The sequence below is a fragment of the Calliphora vicina genome, chromosome 3, assembly GCF_958450345.1.
Source record: "Calliphora vicina chromosome 3, idCalVici1.1, whole genome shotgun sequence".
Lineage (NCBI taxonomy): Eukaryota > Metazoa > Arthropoda > Insecta > Diptera > Calliphoridae > Calliphora > Calliphora vicina.
Window position 1 is genome coordinate 115591768 of NC_088782.1, and position 19609 is coordinate 115611376.

The following is a 19609-nucleotide window of genomic DNA, read 5'->3' on the forward strand; positions in this document are numbered from 1 at the left end:
TTGTTTAAGAATAAATTTGCTAAGTATATATAAACTAAAATTATCTTCTTTTAATTAATCTTAAAGCTAAAAATTACTTTTATACTTCTCATATGCCCAGATATGAAAGTTTAACCAAAAATCGCTAAATAATCATCATTGTCTATGTCATTTATAAAATAAATATCAACAGCTGTTTATAACACTGTATAACAGCCTGCATACATTCACTGATAATTGATAACATACTATATTTTAAGGTTATGAATTTTAAACAGAATGTAAATAAAACAACCTACCTTGTGTTTAAATTATTAGTTAATCAATAAAAATGTTTTCCAATTTATTAAAATCTCTAAATAAATCGTATACTAGAGCTATTCTGCCCTCCGGCACTAGATATCTATCAATCCAAAAGGATTTGAAGACAAACAAAAACTCTGAAGAGGAGGCCGCTCTTAAAATAGAGGCCAGTCTTTTTGATAATTCCTCCGTTAAATATGAACCCACCAAAAAGGAAGACTTGCTAAAGAAACCCAAACAAAAAGCCCACAAAAAATTCAACAACAGCAATATTATAACCAGACCACAACAGTTTCCAAGTTTTAAAAAATCACGCTTAGAACGAGAAGCCGAATCGAAAGTTATCAATGATGAAGAATTGGGTTTGGAATTTTTAAAATTAAGTCACAATGACCCAAGGCTTAGTACTTTACTGATAACAGTGCGCTCCAAGAAAAGGCGTGACAAGGATAGACAAATTGTTATAGAGGGCAGAAGGTTAATATTGGAAGCTTTGTATTGTGGTCTCAAACTAAACAGTGTTATATTCAGCCAAAAGGATCAATTGGCGGATATAAAGGAGAAGGTGGCTGCAGCACAAAAGCAATTTAGTACTAAAATCTATAAAGTGCCACATCATGATTTAAAGACATGGTCCACTCTTACAACACCGCCCGGCATAATGGCCATTTTCGAAAGGCCTGCTTTGAATAGTGTGGTGGCCAAAATGTCGGATCCTCTGCCCATTACGGTGGTATGTGATAATATAAGGGAACCCAATAACTTGGGCAGTATTATACGCACCTGTGCTGCATTACCTTGTATGCAAGTAGTATTAACACGCGGCTGCTGTGATCCCTGGGAATCAAAGGCTTTACGCGGTGGCTGTGGTGGCCATTTTCGTTTGCCCATACGAGATGATGTTGATTGGCAGGAGCTTCCCCTAATGATACCACCCGAAGTGGCACATAATTGTTGTATTTTTGTGGCAGAAAATAATTTAGAAAAACTGCAATATAAATCGTCATCGATTGTGGAGTATTCGGAAGTAGAAAAAACGGGTTCACATAATGTGGTCATTATAGGTGGAGAGAGTCATGGTGTTAGTGAAGATGCCTATAGGTAAGTTATTGCAAGGGAATTTAGAAATTTAGGGTTTAAGTTTGTCATTCCGAATATAACACTCTTATTTTTTAATACCTTTTTTACCTTTCTTTTAGATTTATGGAAACTGTAGGCGATAGAGGTAAATGCCTTAATATACCTTTAGCTCAAGGTATTGACAGCTTAAACGTTGCCTCAGCTTTAACTTTAATTTTGTACGAATTACGAAAAAATATTGTTCAAACCCCCCAGCTGGTTAAAAAGGAACCTGAACCTGAAACATCTGTCTAATATTGTTAAGTTTTTAAAATAAAAAAATATATATAAACAAACCTTATTTAAAATTCGTTTTTTTAGTTTAATTCTTTATTTATGAATTTTTCCATGCAATCAAATAAAAATTAAACAAAATCAATATAGAAATATGAAATTTATAGAGAAAAGAAAAGTATAAACAAAAATAATTAATAATAATAAAAAATAACACAGATTTTTTATGTTAAACTTAAATTATTTTCAACATATTTTTTTTTGTTTCAAACTTTTTTTTTGTTTGTTTCAATTTAAGTTTTCTTCTTGTTTTTTTTTGTTAATTATTATAATAATTATAATAAATAACGTAAATATAATTAAAAAATATGTACATATTACATAGTAAAGCAATGGAAATTGGAAATATGTTTTGTATACAAATTAAAATATAGGAAATAAAGGTAATAATATTATAATGCGCAAACAAAAGCCAAACTTAAAAAAAAAGATTACAAGAAAATCATAAAAAATAAGGCAAAAATCATAAGACAAAAATGCATTCAAAGCAAAGAAATCTTTAAGGTTAAATAAAATTATTAGTATGTAGTAGAGTGTATTAGTAATAAATTACTAACAATTTTTGACTATTGGAAGTTATTTTTCAATTGGTTGTTTAGTTAATTCTCGTTATTTTTTTAATGTATTCATTATTCATTACTGCTACAGCTGTTGATTTTCATTCTATAGATTTAATTTTCTTTCTATTATTTAATTTCTAGTTTTCTCTTATTTTGTGTTTCTATAGTTTTTTTTCTTTTAGCAAAACAAAAAAAAATCTCATTTACACTTTAAAGATTTCATATTTTGGTTGTAGTACGAGTAGTTAGTTGGTTGTATAATTTCAAATACTTGTGAGAATTTACTTCTTTCTTTTCATGTAGTAGGTAGTCATTATAGCTTTACTAACTAAGGTTGTCATCATTATCTTCACTATCATCATCATCATTTTGTGTTGTTTAGTTTACCAGTTGAGGAGGCTAGAAATTAAAACCACCTTGTGGAGCACCTAAATCCGTATTGAAAGCATATTGATTGCCATCCACTGAGGGTGCCACTCGTACATCTTCTTCCTCATTACCAAAGTATTGTTCGATTATATAAAATGATTTATGATATATATCACGATTTTCATGTGATTGTAAATATTCGATTTTATCCAAGCCTACAAAATATTTATTTAAAAAAAGTTAGCTTCATTCTAAAACAAAAAGAAAAACAAAGAATTTCATTCTTACCAGAACATTCCTCAATGGCCATGGCATAGGGATTTGGTCTTGCTGTGAATTTTTCACCAGCTTTAAGTATGTTCTCTAAAGCATTCAATGCCACCTGTACTATATCCGAATCGACCACGGTTAAGAAATCACACATGGGGGGTATGCAACCAACATGAACCTTGAAATTAAAGAAAAAATTAAAACATTAACACAAATGGAAACAAATTAGAATATCTAAAAGTCTTTCAAAATTGTGAAGCTTAAAAGAATCACGATTGCTAAAACCACGATTATTTCAAAACTGTGCAATTTAAAAGAACAACGATTGCTTAAACCTCGATTATTTCAAAACTGTGAAGTTTAAACGAACCACGATTGCTTGAACCACGATAGTTTAAAAGAACTACGATTGCTTAAACCACGATTATTTCAAAACTGTGAAATATAAAAGAACCACGATTGCTTAACCCACGATTACTTCAAATCTGTGAAATTTAAACGAACCATTGCCTAAACCACGATTATTTAAAAACAGCGAAATTTAAAAGAACCACGATTGCTTAAACCTCGATTATCTGTTTACTAGTAAACTCTAGCTAAAGTCAAATTCTGTTTTATTGTAGTTCTGTTCAAGTTCTGTTCCAGTTCTGGTCTAGTTCTGTTCTAGTTCTGTTCTAGTTCTGTTCTAGTTCTGTTCTAGTTCTGTTCTAGTTCTGTTCTAGTTCTGTTCTAGTTCTGTTCTAGTTCTGTTCTAGTTCTGTTCTAGTTCTGTTCTAGTTCTGTTCTAGTTCTGTTCTAGTTCTGTTCTAGTTCTGTTCTAGTTCTGTTCTAGTTCTGTTCTAGTTCTGTTCTAGTTCTGTTCTAGTTCTGTTCTAGTTCTGTTCTAGTTCTGTTCTAGTTCTGTTCTAGTTCTGTTCTAGTTCTGTTCTAGTTCTGTTCTAGTTCTGTTCTAGTTCTGTTCTAGTTCTGTTCTAGTTCTGTTCTAGTTCTGTTCTAGTTCTGTTCTAGTTCTGTTCTAGTTCTGTTCTAGTTCTGTTCTAGTTCTGTTCTAGTTCTGTTCTAGTTCTGTTCTAGTTCTGTTCTAGTTCTGTTCTAGTTCTGTTCTAGTTCTGTTCTAGTTCTGTTCTAGTTCTGTTCTAGTTCTGTTCTAGTTCTGTTCTAGTTCTGTTCTAGTTCTGTTCTAGTTCTGTTCTAGTTCTGTTCTAGTTCTGTTCTAGTTCTGTTCTAGTTCTGTTCTAGTTCTGTTCTAGTTCTGTTCTAGTTCTGTTCTAGTTCTGTTCTAGTTCTGTTCTAGTTCTGTTCTAGTTCTGTTCTAGTTCTGTTCTAGTTCTGTTCTAGTTCTGTTCTAGTTCTGTTCTAGTTCTGTTCTAGTTCTGTTCTAGTTCTGTTCTAGTTCTGTTCTAGTTCTGTTCTAGTTCTGTTCTAGTTCTGTTCTAGTTCTGTTCTAGTTCTGTTCTAGTTCTGTTCTAGTTCTGTTCTAGTTCTGTTCTGTTCTAGTTCTGTTCTAGTTCTGTTCTAGTTCTGTTCTAGTTCTGTTCTAGTTCTGTTCTAGTTCTGTTCTAGTTCTGTTCTAGTTCTGTTCTAGTTCTGTTCTAGTTATGTTCTAGTTCTGTTCTAGTTCTGTTCTAGTTCTGTTCTAGTTCAAATGGAAGGTCCATTGCATAATCTAATCCCGTAATAACCATACTTACCAAATATCTCATTTATTTTGCTCTCAACTTACCAAATATCGTATTTGTTCAGCCGTACCACTACTTGTGGCATTTGTTATAGCCCAGGCGGCCTCTCGTTTCGTTTTAAAATCAGCCGTTTGCATAATATTAATGAGAGTAGGAAAGATGTTGGCATCAATGACGGCTTGGATTTGTTGACGATTGCCAGCTGCAATATTTGAGATCGTCCAGCAGGCTTCTTTCTTAATCGTATCCACAGGTGAGGTAAGCAAATAGCTAATGCAGGGCAAAGCATTGCAATTCAAAATAACTTGTGTTTGGACATCATCACCAGTAACAATATTACCCACAGCACGTAAAGCAGCAGTCACGACATTGTGTTGAGGATGCCTAAACCAAAAAAAACACAATTAACAAATTATTTCATATATAAACATTAAAAAAATAAATAAACTTACATTAATAATTCCACTAAACGCCTACAAACGCCAGCATCTATAACAGCCTGTATTTTGTCATTGGGACCATCGGATAGATAGCTTATGGCCCAACAGGTATCACTTAAAACATCCGTATCTGAGTGATTTAAAAGACGCGCCAAAATGGGTAGACCATGTACAATTTTTGTGAAATCTGCTGGAGGATTTTTACCACGACACAGATTGGACAAGGTCCAAACGGCATTACGTATCATTGTTAAACGTTCGGTGGTACTTAAAACACTATTGAATCAAATAGTTTATTAAATAAATGTTTCTTATGTTCTAAATATATTTTTTAAAGAATACTTACTGCAATAAAGGTTGCATTATGCCCGAATTTAGTAAATGATCACGACAGGCGGGTGAATCGCCGGCTATATTACCTAAAGCCCAAACAGCTTGTTCCTGTACATCATCGTGAGGACTGGAGAGTAATTCAATAAAAATGGGTACTGAACCGGCTTCAATAACGATTTTGGTTTGCTGGGAAGTGCCCGAAGCAATATTTGTTAAAGTCCAAGCGGCTTCAAACTAAAATTATTAAGAAATTTTATTAACCATTTTATTAAAAAATTGGAACATTTTAAAAACTAGGTTATTTAAACCGGAATTATTTAAAAACTGGCAGATTTAAAAGAACCACAATTGCTTAAACCACGATTATTTTAAGACTGGGAGATTTAAAAGAAACACGATTGTTTAAACTACGATTATTTCAAGACTGGGAGATTAAAAAGAAACACGATTGCTTAAACCAAGATTATTTCAAGACTGGGAGATTAAAAAGAAGCACGTTTATACCCAGTTTTGCTTAAACCACGATTATTTCAAAATTAGAAAACTTAAAAGCACCACGATTATTGCAAAACTGGAACATTTGCTTAAACATGATTATTTTAAAATTGGGACTTTCATTATTATACCCTTCACTTTCGTGAGTTTGTCATTCCGTTTGTAATTTCCACTATATAATTTTTCGACCCTATAAAGTATATATATTCTGGATCCTTATAGATAGCGGAGTCGATTAAGCCATGTCCGTCTGTCTGTCTGTTTGTCCGTCTGTTTGTTGAAATCAATTTTCTGAAGAACCCAGATATCTTCGGGATCCAAATCTTCAATAATTCTGTCAGACATGCTTTCGAGAAGTTTGGTATTTAAAATCAGCAAAATCCGTCCATAAATAACGGGGATATGGGGAAAAAACCAGGACAACCTCGATATTTTACCTATTTTTGACATATATCTGGATTATTAATATAGACAATAGAAATATCTAATGATAGATATTTCAAAGACCTTTGCAACGATATATATAAGACCATAGTAAGTTCGACCGACAATGGGTCAAAATCGGAAAAAATATTTTTTAACCCGAATTTTTTTTTCCAACCAAAAAAATTTAAAAACCAAATTTTTTTTTTAAATTTAAAAAAAATTTCAAAATTTAAAAAAAAAAAAAATTGAAATTTGAAAATTCACAAAAAAAAAATTGAAAAACCAAAATTTTTTTAAAATTAAAAAAAATTTTAAATATAAGATTCGGCACAGCCGAATATAGCAGCTCTCTTACTTGTTTTGAAACTGGGATTATTAATATTTATAACAAGACTCGTTTTTTAAATTTAAAAAAAATTTCAAAATTTAAAAAAAATAAAAATTGAAATTTGAAAATTCACAAAAAAAAATTGAAAAACCAAAATTTTTTTAAAATTAAAAAAAATTTTAAATATAAGATTCGGCACAGCCGAATATAGCAGCTCTCTTACTTGTTTTGAAACTGGGATTATTAAAATAAATATTATTACTTAAACCTAGATTATTTTAGTTATGTTATAGTTCAGTTCTACGATTTGCTTAACTACTACGCATTTAAAACTGATCATAGTTCCACAAGAGATTTTCCTTTAACCACTTAAATGAGTATTTAAGCATCAATACATTCAATAGATTCCTTACCTGTAATGACGCATTAGTGTTGTTCTTCAAAAATTGCACAAATCTTGGAACTATACCCTTTTGTATGACTTCTTCGATTGGTGGATTTGGATCTCTAGATAATAATTTGCGAAACTTTTGTGTGGCTTCCAACTGGACGCTTTCGATTTCACTGTACAATGCATCAATCATTTCTTTTTTGATCACCGTATTCGGTTGTTGTTGCTGTGGTGAAATGTAAACATTTGGTTGCTGCTGCTGTTGTTGTTGCTGCTGATGATTAAGCACTGTTTGAGGTATATGTTGGTACTGTTGTTGTTGTTCGGAATTTTTTGACAAGTCTAAACCTTCGGCTGATTGTAAAATATCATTAGGGACTTGATGCATTTCAGATTCCTAAATGAAATTTAACAAATTTTATTCATGTCTAAAGGATTTTTTTTGTGGAATACCACCAGCTTACCTGCATAATATCATTATCCATGTTATTTAACATGGCGCTATTAGGATTTTCCAAAACAACATTGCGTCGCTTGGTAAGTTGTTGCTCCCGTTTCTGTTTGCGTATTTGTATGCCCTCCTCCTCGCGCCGTCTACGCATCTCGGAAGAGTCCAGGCCAGCGTTTTTATAGCGGTGCCTATGTGTAGTGGACATTTTTCTAAGAATAAAATACAAAATTAGTTTAAACAATTTACATACATTTTTTTTAGTTAAGCACAGGGTGTGGTTACCACCAATAAACTTGTATATAAATATTTTATATTTTTCCTATAATTTCCCTAGATGTGTGTTTTATTAGATGATTCCTGTATAAATGCTTCTGTTTCTAAATCAATTACGACAACTTTTACTTTTCAAAGAGGCAGGCAAAGCAGTTGGTTAGTCAATCAGTCAGAGGCATGCATTAATCGCTCGTATTTTGACATTTTACACACATCACATCACTGCATAACCGATGCAATACAATCGAGTTGTGTTTTGTGACGTATAAAGACGTATAAAGTATTTACAAGGTTCTAAGCTCCATTATGGTGAAGTTTTCAAAGTGCCAGATGGATTTGTATTTTACAAATTTCAGGATTTAAGATTTTAAAATGCACTATTCAGACATATTTTGGACTTCATCTTCATGAATAACATGAAGGTATGAACAGACATTTGAAACATGCGCCGCAGCAGAGAAAAACGTACGCAGCCAGCTCCAACCCATTGACTTACCACACTACCCAGCTAGCATTTGAAAGATTATTTGACGATGGCTATTATTTTGCGACTTTTTTTTAATCGTCCAGTCGTTTTTGAAGTAAAAATACACTTTGCTCTTCCAAATGTTGCTTTTGCGAGTCATTTTGATGATTGTTAAACAAGTTAATCGTCGATAAAGCATTTTGTCGACCATTACACGATTGTTATTTCACCATAATCGTATATCAATCTTGTAAATGATGTTTTTGCGAGTCATATTGATGATTGTTGAATGAGTGTTTTTTATGTTATTCCACAATCGCCGTTTAAGTATTCTGACGACCATTGAAGGATTTTTATTTTACCGTAATCGTATATTACTCTTGTAAATGATGTTTTTGCGAGTCTTTTTGTTATTAATGTGTCTTTAAAATCGCCGTATACACATGGCGATATAGTTATCGGTTTATTTATAATATATAATTTGTATTTTCATTATTTCTTTCAGATAGTACAAACAAGATGTTTGCAAACATTTTAGAGGAAATTCGTGCTCAAAAGCAGCAAATCGGTAGGTTAGCAGAGGAAGTGGTAACCCTAAGAAATGAGGTGCGCCAGCTAAAATGCAATTTTTCTGATGACATTAAAAGGAGGCACTAATTCTTTACCTCTAACAACAGTAAAATAGTTAGAAGAATTGCAAGAACAAGTTCTACAGAACGAGGATATTGTTGTCCAATTGGTATGTCTATATATTTATACGTGTATCTATCTATTTCAACAACTATATCTATATTTATCTATCAATCTATATCTTTCTTTACATAACTACATTATTGGTAAAGTTGGTGGCGACTGCTCCAAATCATTTATTAGGAATGTCATAAAAAAACACTGATTTATTATTAAAGAATATAAAACACAAAAAAAAAACATTTTTTTATTTAGTTTGGCGATTGTTTCAAGACTCTTTTAAAGTAGGACTTAAAGAGTATTTCACGATAATTTTGTTAGCATCGTAGATGACTCATTACAGCGATTTATTCAAGGCTCGTTAGAAGCAGGAATAAAAGAGTCGTACACGATTCTTTTGGGGACATCGTAGACGATTCATATGGAAGAGTCGCGGTCAACAAACAGTTTTTCCCGTTGAACTGAACATTCGCGATCGCGAATACGATATCGCGGGCGATTATCCCAGCTAGCATTTTCAACGATTGAAAATGCTAGCTGGGACACTATTAAATTAAAATTTACTTAAAAGTGCATACTACTCTTCCCCCCTCCCTTACAATTACCCTTTGACAATTCATTACCAACACATCTAAAAAAATACTTTTTTTTCTTCTCACATTCACTTATAAAACACACGTTTTTCTTACAAATTCTTTAGTTTTGCAAATGTTTCTCTTTAAATATTAATTGTTTATACAATTTTGCTTACATTACTCAACAAGTATGTAATTAAAGTGGAAATAATTTACCTAGTTTAAATAAATTTTGTGCAGAAATTGTTAAATAAAATTTTTTGTTAAATGAAAAAGTTTTTTTTTATTTTTTGCCTCAGTGTTGTAAAGTGGAAAACTGATAAAACAACAGTCAAGGCGTATTTAACAAGGTGGCAGCAGTAGCGAATTGAAATAAATACAGGCGAATTCACCTATTTTTTATATATAGAGTTTGACATAATGGCTTTCCGGAGAATATTTTTTATATATGTAGTTTGACATTACCGTGTGCTAGTTCTGTAATCAGCTGTGCTCCCGATGGCACCTAATTAAATGCTCCTTGACAACAAAAGTGTTGTATTATGAAGTAATGTCGGTTTTGCATGTTTTACGAACAGAGTTGTAATAACTAGTATTATTTTTTAAAAGAAATTAAACCAGGGCTATCTGAGCAGTTATTTTCAATCCAAACGTGTTTCGAATCTATCTTAAGAACTAATGTAAATACGATTTTTTATTTACATAAAGTTTCAATTTATTAATAAAACTTTGTTTTTTTATAGCATGTCCTTGGAATCTGCTGAATCATCTCTTTCTATGGACCAGTTAAATGCTATTTATAAAGAATTGCAACAAAAGTTGGAGCATATCAATGCACCTGCTGCACCGGATGAACGCAAACAAGAAATAATGAATTTATTGCATGAATTTAATGATGTTAAAGATGCGGCTCAAATAGTTATAGGTAAACTGGCCAATATGCAGGGTAAAACTATTAAGGAAATGCATTTAAATTACAATTTGCCTTTAAATGAATAAATAATACTTCAAAAATCAATATTATTTTTGTTGGATCTATGATATCATAGACATAAAGTTCCGTAATTACTGACATTAAATTCGTTGGAAAGTGAAAACAAAAACGTGTATATGTTCTATAGAAAAATGGAACATACGATTATTTTCACTTTCGTAAAATGTCTGTGGTAGACCTGATTAAATGTACATTAAAGTGGGAATAATATAATTAGAAAACGATAAAAGAAGACTCCCTGAATTGTATTAAGATTTTTTTCCTAAACTTGAATGCCGAACCCTGCATTTTTGTTCCAAAAATATAACGGTAACACATTCAATATGTCAGCAAAATAATTAAAATGTCAATTCTTCTTCTCAATAAAAAACCGTACTATTTATTTACGCTGACAAATCTATAATAGTAACAATAACATTTTTTTAAACTTATGTTTATAATAAAACAAAATGAACAACTGTATTGAATTGCTTTTAAAAAAAATTACATAAGCAAATTAAAATGCAAACATTATAAAGTTCAAAATTGTACTTAGGACAAAAACCATGAAAAAATTACTAGCTGTAGAGGTTTGAACCATTGTAAAAGAAATATTAGATGGATTTCGATAACAAACCCAATAATCTCTGCCATAAAGTCTCATAAAGCTGAGGAACCAGCTCTAAAATATAACCGACAACGTTCATTGAAAGCCTTGTAGGAACGCTCTTTAACAATATCCTCCACATTCAATTCCGATTGCAAAACACGCAGCTAAAATTAAATTATTTGTAAATAAAATTAGGCTACAACAAAAATTTACAAAAAACTAAACCTTTCTTTGCTCCGACTTAAATTTCTTGTCCACCTCATAATCATCCGGCTGGGACTCACGTTTTTCCCTTAGACTCTTCAAAGATTCGGCCGATAACATTATACAACTGCGTATGGCTTCCTCACGTTGCTTGTGGCCGTCTTGTAATTTAGCATATAAATCCTTACAGGTCTTCTCTTTATCCACCTGACCTTTGAATGATTCGGTAGGCAGTGATGTGTTTAGGGCATAAATAATTTTATCATCCATATCACGCATCTTCTTGATGGCATCCTGACACACACACAAATTGTATTATAATTAGGCGCTTTTTTTTGCAAATTCATTATAGGGGTGTCTAAAACTTACTTGGAAGCCTAGAAAATCTTGACAGCTATATGAAATGGCCATTTTATTTATATTATTGTTTTAATATTGTTAAAAGATTACAGCACGAAATTTGGTCCAAAAAAAATAACAGAAGCAATAAGGGTCAAAAAAATTATGCCGACAAAATGTCATTTGTTATATTATCAGTAAAAATGGACATAACCTCAAAGATTTTAGAGTTGCATTTTACAGTTTGGGGAGTATTGGAAAGTAATATTTTGAAGGTTTTTAACAGAATTTTTAAATAAAATATAATTGAGTGACTTTCAAATATACGTTTGCTATTTAAAACCAGAAAATCGTCCAACGAATGGCTGATATATAGCAAAAAAGCATGAATGATTTTACTGTTAATTGTTGAGATTGATAATAATAATTAAGGTATAACAATTAATCGAATCATTTTATAAACCATAACTTTTCAAGTTATGGAAATAATCATTAAATTCATCACAGTGTACTTTCTTATATATATGTATATTTATGGGTGTATTTTTATTTTCAAAACTAAATATTTTATTATAATTAGATGTAAATAACAAGCAATAATAGATTTTTAATAAGATATATTCAAACGTTGGTTTTTTTTATAAAATAAATATAAAATTAAAGCAATAAAATAAAACAGCAGCTGCACAGTTTCGTTAGAAATGCTTTGCAATGAAATTTATAGCAAATAAAAACAGATAATAATCCAAATAAGCAATTGAATATGAAAAAAAAATCAATAATTTTGAAACCAATTTATAATTTGTACAATTTTGATTATTATAATTTGATTTATTTTGAAGTGATAAATTGTTTTTTTTTTTCGGCCGATAACCAAACCCAGGACCAGCGTACCAAACCGTGTCGTTGCCCTTGTGTTAACTCATTGAATTCAAAATTTAGTTAGACGCCAATTAATTACACACCATAGAAAACCAATTATGTTTAAAAAAAATAATTAATATGAAATAATAATATTGCTAAAAAGTAAAAAATAAACAAAAAGCAGAAACAAGTTTTTATATGTTAGGTAGTAAAATTAAAAATAGAAAAGTCTTTAATTAGTAACAGCAGAACCACTGCCCAGCGATTTCATTAACTGATAACATTCTTTGAGTTTGCGTTTATCACCAACACGCTCTAATGTTTTGGCCGCTTCGGCCAACATGCCAGCACGTTCGCCCGGTGAACACAACAAAGCCGAGGGCAAATATTTGCAAGCCACATACATGGCAGCAGCGCGTTCACGTTCACCCCCCTCGAAATTGTGATTTTTATCTTTGCCGCCACATATAATCGAGGATCTGGCATGTTTAAAGTGCAAACTACGATCCAACAGCTGTTGCGTGGGGCCGGGAGAGGCACCAGCCATTAAACGACATACGGCCTCGTATAAATAAATACGGGACTGGCCACTCTATAAATAATTAATTGAATATAATATATTGTAATTTATATGCAGAAAGTCTAATTTCTAAGAAACTTACTGGTATATCCTCTACTATGCTTCTTAGGGAATTTAAATCCTTTTGAAACTTTTCCAAAACATCACCGGGCACTTGATAATAACCATCATCATCCATACACATATATTCTGCCTCCCAAATTTGGGTACGTGTCTCTAGTATCCAATCACACGTCAGCAATTGGAAAAGCTAATTTTTTAGTAAACAATTTAGGTTTTTTTTATAAACATTTACATTCAGTTATTTGGTTAATAGTTTGTTAGTACTTTTTATTATTATTATTTATTTCCCAAGTTGATTTTAATATTAACAAAGATTGCATTGCAGAAGTATTGTCTGAATTTCGAATATAATTCACAGACAATGCGACTACAATGCACCTTTGTTCAATATTATGGATTTTTATTATAGTAAAATGAATAGATTTTCAAAAACTTACCAATTTAATGCCCTTGGTATTTGTTATTTTATTTACGGTCAGGCATTCTTGTAAATAAGCACTGGATTCATCACATATATTCATTAAAGTTTGTTTGTCGCGACCTTCCAAAACATTACCATTGAAGCTATAAAAGAAAATTTATTTTGAAAATTCATATTTTAAATTAACACCCATATTCATAAACAGATTTTACCTAATCAATATGGTTTTTGCCTTCAATATCGTATGCAAAGCTTTGGGCAAATGATCTCCACTGGCCGACAATTGTTTGGGTAATATTTTCACTGTTTCCAAAAGATTTTCAGCCAATGTATCCTCTCCCAGCAGCCAGTGTACAGCTATCTCCAAAACAGTTGTCCACCATGCAATATTTATATCGTTATTATCCTCCGACAAGGTATCACACAACAACGAGGTATATTTCAAAACATTACTGACCATAGTGCCGGGTGGTGCTGCTGTTGTATTCGAATCTGCTGTTTTATGTTTGCCTGCATGCGACTTATGACTGCCCGAACCCAAAAGACATTGTATGGCTTTGGTTAGTAAATGTTCACGATAATGTTTGACCACATACGACATGGGATCGGCCGGATTGCTAAGTGTTGCAAATAGTGTGTTAGTGTCGGGATTTTCCTTTTCATTTTCCACAAAATCAAAATTATGTGTAATAAAATAACGATAGCCATAGGAGGTGAACAGCCAGTGCGTGTCTTTGGTTTGTTCGTGTATCTTGCTATTTTCATTTTTCGCCCGACTTATGAAATAGCGACCAAAGAATTTTAAATACCGGGGATAACTGCGTTTCACTCTCAGAGCTGAAGTGATAAATATGCTGGCCAATTCGTGAGGTGTCAATAGCGAAGCGGCTACTTCGGTCATATTGATGGCGTACAGCGACATGACCAAACCATGAGAATCGTTTATTTTCGAAGTCAAGTGTAGTTGATTTAAACGATTGAATATCAAAGCCAATTCTCGGGCAGAAGCTAAAGCTTCCTTGCGCTGCTCTTCACCGCAAAACAGACCACCGGCTTTGCGTGACAGCATACGACCCAGCCAAATACGATGAAAGAATAAACGTATAAATTGCCAAGTGGTCACCGAAAAGGATTCTAAACGTGTAGTTGGTAAAGAAATGCCAAAGATTTGTAGGCAACGCAGATACTCGTTGTAGGCATTTCGGGAATTTCCCTAAAAATGATAAATAAGAATAATTTGATGAGAACAATTTGTTAAAAAACATAAGTTACAAAGAAAAATGTGAAACAATTTTGTGGCGGAGACAATATGGATATCAAATGAAATGTTTAAAAATACAAGAAAATCTCTTACCGTTGCAAAATAATGTTCCGCCATTTTCTTATGTTTCCAATACGTATCAGATGCCGGCGTCTCCGAACCCAACAAAGGATCGCCATATACCAAAACTTTGACCATACACATCAGCATAACTAAAATATTCATACTCCATAACATAATAGAAGACGCTGAAGACTCCCAACTATAACCACTAGAAGCTAAAGGAAACAACAATAATAAATAAAAAAAATATAACATCTGATATACCATTTCAACTTACTATCCTCCTCAATTGACAATATTTTCCTTTGGCCCACCAAATCGTCGTCATCGTATAGATAACTGCTGGCCGTATCGTAGCCGCCCAGAAAGTTTTTAAATGGATTTATAGCTATAATAGCAAACATAAACATGCACAAGGCTAAACGTGAGTGAGCGGCCATGCCTTGCATGGACTTGGGCAATATATCCAAATCACCATCTTTAATGCTGGACGAAGAGCTGGAACCGTCATAGGGTGAAGGTGGTAGTGAAATATCCGAATGCGGCGGTGATAATGAGGGGTCTGAAACATCACTGCGTGGCGGTGTCATTAGGGATTGTTCTTTGCCATAGATGATAATGTCCTCATTGGAAGAAGGCTTACGTTTCTTGCCACGTGACGTGGATTGTAACAGATCCTGAACCTTAGAACCATCACGCGACATTAGTTCACTTTGCAAACGTTGCACTTCCATTTTCAGTTCATAGTTTTGTCGCTGCAAATCTCGGATTTTGTCCACCGATTTACGTAGTACAGCGGATTTGTTCAATTTTGCCGCTTCGCCAACCACCATGTTTTTTAGTTCGGTAATCTTGTCATTGATGGAGGTGCGATAACGACGTTCAATGGCATTATGGGCGGAGCGTTTGACTTCCTTGACCTTAGGTGGGCCACGAGAGAGGCACATTTGTGAATTATCCTGGCTACTGTGGCTGGGCGATGACATGGGCGAGATGGAGTATATAGAAGAAGAGGATGCAGCTGGTAGTGGTGTAGTAGTGATGGGGCTGGATGCTATGGCAGCTGCTGCATTTGAGGCGTTTACTGGCTCCAAGACAACAGGTATGTGGGATGTTAAAATAGCCGTACCATTAGCGGTAGTGTACATGACAGCTGGATTTGCTTGTATAATGACCTGTGGTTGTTGCTGTGGGTTTTGTGCCGTGCCTGATGTTTGTTGTTGATGATGATGAGGCGAAGCCGTTTGGGTGGTGTACTAAAAAAAGTTTTTACAAATATTTATAAAATAAATTCAGACATGTTGTATTTTTCTTTTACCTTGATAGTGGTTTGTGTGGGTAATATATGTTGCTGTTGCTGTTTGTCTGCATTATTATTATTTGCTGCCACTTGTCCTATACTTTGTACCGTCAACACTTGTGGCATAGATTGTATCTTTTTGTATTGTGTGGTTGATGTTGCTGCTGCAACATTTGTGGGATTTGTGGAAATTTGTACTTTTTTCTCGGGTGTTGAGCCAATATTTAATAAATTGCTGGTATTTTGTGGAGTTGCTGCTTGTAAGATGAAGGCATTGCTATTGTTGCTACTATTGCCTGAAGCGTTAGTTGTGGTGGCATATAAAATTGAGGGTATTGTTGACATAGGCGCACTGGTGACTTGAGTCAATGCTATTGTCTGATTGTTTATATCCAAATGACTTAATTGTAGGGGGCCAGCTGCTGTATTGTTACTTTGCAAAATAATATTACCCGTTCCATTCAGTATGCTACTAGTGTCCATGGATTGTAACGTATTGTTTGAATGTTGCTGTTGCTGCTGCTGCTGTTGTTGAGTTAAATGTTGCCTGTTTAAGACCATAGCATTTGTTAGGGGCTTTTGTTGCAACGGTGCTGCTGTTGGTATCATTGTGGCCGATGATGAGGGACTTGACATGGGTGGAATGGGACTAAAATTTGACGCCATCAGCGGGTCGGAGGCCATTAAAGGTTTATATGATGGTGATTGCATGGCGGGTCGTTGAGGTGACAAATGCATGGGTGTATGGGATTCTTGTTTTATATGCATTTCAGGGGCTAAATGTTCGGACTTTACGGCACCTTGACTGCCATCCATGGGACAGTCCAATGTGTTGAGAAGATCGTCTGGTAGTTGATCAATGTCATCTAAAAAGTTTTTCAACATATCTGAAAGTAATGTTTTATTCATTTATAAAAAGTTGGTTCAAATATTCTGAGCGCAATATTAAATACACTTCACCAAAGTATACTTTAAGATAAAGATTGAAAACAAATATTGTTGAAAAAATAAATTGATGAACAATTAAAAACAAAATTGGTAAAAAAAAAGTTTCAGTAAAAAAAATATTTTTCCGATTTTGACCCCTTGTCGATCTCGATCCAAAGTTATACATACATATGTCATTATGTACCTCATTGGAAAGGTTTTTGAAATTTTCATAGTTTTTTCCTTATATCTTATAGCAACCGAACCAGGACTACAGCGAATATATTAGTGTATCATTCATGTATGTAAGTTATTTGGGGTATTCGGAAAGTTAATTTTGACATTTTTTCCAAGAAACAAAAACGACATTAGTTAGTTTTGCCCTCTACTGTATATTTTTTTAATTTCTTATCGCTAATATAGGTATTTTCAACAAAAATAAAAAAAATGTTTTCAAAATTATTTTAACATTTCTTACCTGGTGATATCATTTCCTTAATAATTGTTAAGGCATCTTCATCTTTAAACAGATCCAATGAATCCACCATGCCACTGGACATGAGATCCATATCTAATGATGGATCCATATCCATTATACTAAAAATATATTTGACTGCTTATTGCGTTGTTAACAAATTACTGATGATTGTGTAGTTCTTATCAATTTCCTATAACAGACATACAAACACAAATTTGTATTAGCAAAACAAATAAAAATGTAAATAAATCAAATTACAATAATAAACAATAATATTAGACAACAACGATATACAAAAACAAAACCGTTACGCTCTCATCTGCTTTAAATCTCGTTCAGTGACAATGATTACAAAAACAATATAAAAACGCTTAAATTTAAGCTCTAAAAATTAAAAAAGTTTATCTTATAAATAATATTTAATAGAGCAAAAAAAGATAATAATCCCACACAGAAAAAACTAAAATTTCAGAAATACATTATAATAAAATTTTGCAGATTTTACAAAACAATATATTTTTAAGCACTAAAATGGCATCACCGTTTTTTTTTAAATTTTTTTTTGTCTCAAAAAAAAGAAAAATATTTGTATTAATCAAGGAAAATTTTAAGCAAAAATTTCCATATAATCTCTATAACTTAATGTTAACAGCTTTTATCAATATATATTAACTAATTACTTTATTATTTTGTACACACACTTTTAACCGCACACACCAAGGCGAATTCATACAAGGTGGTGTCAGTTCTACAAAAACAACGATTGGTCTTAACAAATGTCAAAAAATCAAAATCAAAAATTTAACAAATAAGTATTTAAACTTAATATAGTGTACATAATTGAATAGTGCGGGCTTTACTTATTTATGTAAACAATAAATATTGTGTTAATAAGCTTAGAATATGTAGATATTTAAATATAAAAACAAGCTTTGACAGTTGTTAGAACCAAAAAGCGGAAAAAAAAATTATCAGCTGTTTGACTGACTCCACCTTGTATAAATTCGCCTTGGCACACACAAATAAAAAATAATAACATAAACAGCTGTAATTAATAGAAAATCGGGGATGCAGAGCAGTGAAAAAAGCGGTAACAGTGCAAACAACCAATCACAGCACGTTATTTGAATCATACGATGTGACGTCACAACCATTAGATATTTAAGCCGTATTTTAAACAAATAAAACAAGGAAAATCTTACATTTTCTGAAAAATAATAACAATTCAACATTTACAAACCTCTGCAGAGCTTTATGGCTAAAAATCTTTAAAATTTACACATTTTATATTAAATTATTTCCATTTTTCTATATTTTTCTCTCACGTTTTTTTATGGTAATTATTTGTTTTTTTTCAACACAATAATAATAAACACTTGTAATAGTTTCACAATTAACAATATTCTTAGTGCATGCACAAATGTATGTATAAAATTTTTATATAGTTTTTAAACACGTAAAATATTTTCCAATTGCATCAGTTAGGTTTTCTTTCTGTTATTGTTTTACTGTATTAATCACTTGCGAAAAATAATTCTTATTGACTTTTTATCAACGTAATTTATTTTTTATGTGTGTTTACTACCTAATAGTGTTGCCAATACATTTGTTTTACATTCTCTAGTTGGTAAACATTGTATTTTATATTATATTTGTAAGCCAAATATCAAACTAATGTTTGGATTTTTATTTATAAAAGTTAATTAATGATTTTTTGGTCTGTAAAGGTATTTTTTTAACTACTTTTAAAAAATATTTGCTTGTCACTAGCTATTTTTAACTGGTGGCAACTTTATTTATATCGATAGTTATTGTTGTAAAATATGTGCTCTATTGGAGATGTGAATAATTTGACAGCGTAATAGGAATCGAGAATTTAAACGCAGTGTTGTATTTATAAAGAGCACCTTTGATAAATTGTTCAATTTATGCATTATATGTCATTTAATTATATCGAACTATTGAATGGATACATATTAAAATTGTTTAGGTGAGGATGCGTTCATTACACAAAATTTATTTTAATAGTTGGCAAATACATTTGAGTAGATTCCAATGCGAATTGACCTGCGATGAAAAATACAA

At 32.3% G+C, this 19609-nt stretch overlaps 4 protein-coding genes across 5 annotated transcripts; 1 reads left to right on the forward strand and 3 right to left on the reverse strand.

Annotated features, from left to right (window-relative positions):
* The first annotated feature begins 253 nt into the window (after positions 1 to 253).
* Positions 254 to 1783, forward strand: LOC135953119 (rRNA methyltransferase 3, mitochondrial). The gene is made up of 2 exons (XM_065502805.1): positions 254 to 1383; positions 1482 to 1783. Exons 1-2 carry the CDS (start codon positions 311 to 313, stop codon positions 1654 to 1656), a joined length of 1248 nt encoding a protein of 415 aa, XP_065358877.1. The 5' UTR covers positions 254 to 310; the 3' UTR covers positions 1657 to 1783.
* Positions 1710 to 9772, reverse strand: Kap-alpha1 (karyopherin alpha1). 2 transcript variants are annotated; one of them, XM_065502803.1, is made up of 8 exons: positions 9658 to 9772; positions 7451 to 7646; positions 7009 to 7383; positions 5360 to 5580; positions 5026 to 5289; positions 4618 to 4957; positions 2913 to 3072; positions 1710 to 2839 (listed from the first exon to the last, which is right to left on the reverse strand). In XM_065502803.1, exons 2-8 carry the CDS (start codon positions 7640 to 7642, stop codon positions 2655 to 2657), a joined length of 1737 nt encoding a protein of 578 aa, XP_065358875.1. In that variant the 5' UTR covers positions 7643 to 7646; positions 9658 to 9772; the 3' UTR covers positions 1710 to 2654. The 2 variants fall into 2 exon arrangements, with proteins under 2 accessions (XP_065358875.1, XP_065358876.1); XM_065502804.1 differs by lacking the exon at positions 9658 to 9772 and adding an exon at positions 7720 to 7756.
* A 1013-nt stretch (positions 9773 to 10785) lies between these two features.
* Ccdc58 (Coiled-coil domain-containing 58) lies at positions 10786 to 11742 on the reverse strand. Its single transcript, XM_065504134.1, has 3 exons — positions 11598 to 11742; positions 11250 to 11522; positions 10786 to 11188 (listed from the first exon to the last, which is right to left on the reverse strand). The coding sequence occupies exons 1-3, from the start codon at positions 11637 to 11639 to the stop codon at positions 11075 to 11077; spliced, it is 429 nt and encodes a 142-aa protein (XP_065360206.1). The 5' UTR covers positions 11640 to 11742; the 3' UTR covers positions 10786 to 11074.
* A 334-nt stretch (positions 11743 to 12076) lies between these two features.
* On the reverse strand, positions 12077 to 19088 carry SREBP (Sterol regulatory element binding protein). The gene is made up of 9 exons (XM_065506197.1): positions 18765 to 19088; positions 17525 to 17714; positions 16138 to 17006; positions 15097 to 16075; positions 14850 to 15034; positions 13708 to 14708; positions 13512 to 13638; positions 13094 to 13261; positions 12077 to 13023 (listed from the first exon to the last, which is right to left on the reverse strand). Exons 2-9 carry the CDS (start codon positions 17637 to 17639, stop codon positions 12664 to 12666), a joined length of 3804 nt encoding a protein of 1267 aa, XP_065362269.1. The 5' UTR covers positions 17640 to 17714; positions 18765 to 19088; the 3' UTR covers positions 12077 to 12663.
* Between the last annotated feature and the right edge of the window lie 521 nt (positions 19089 to 19609).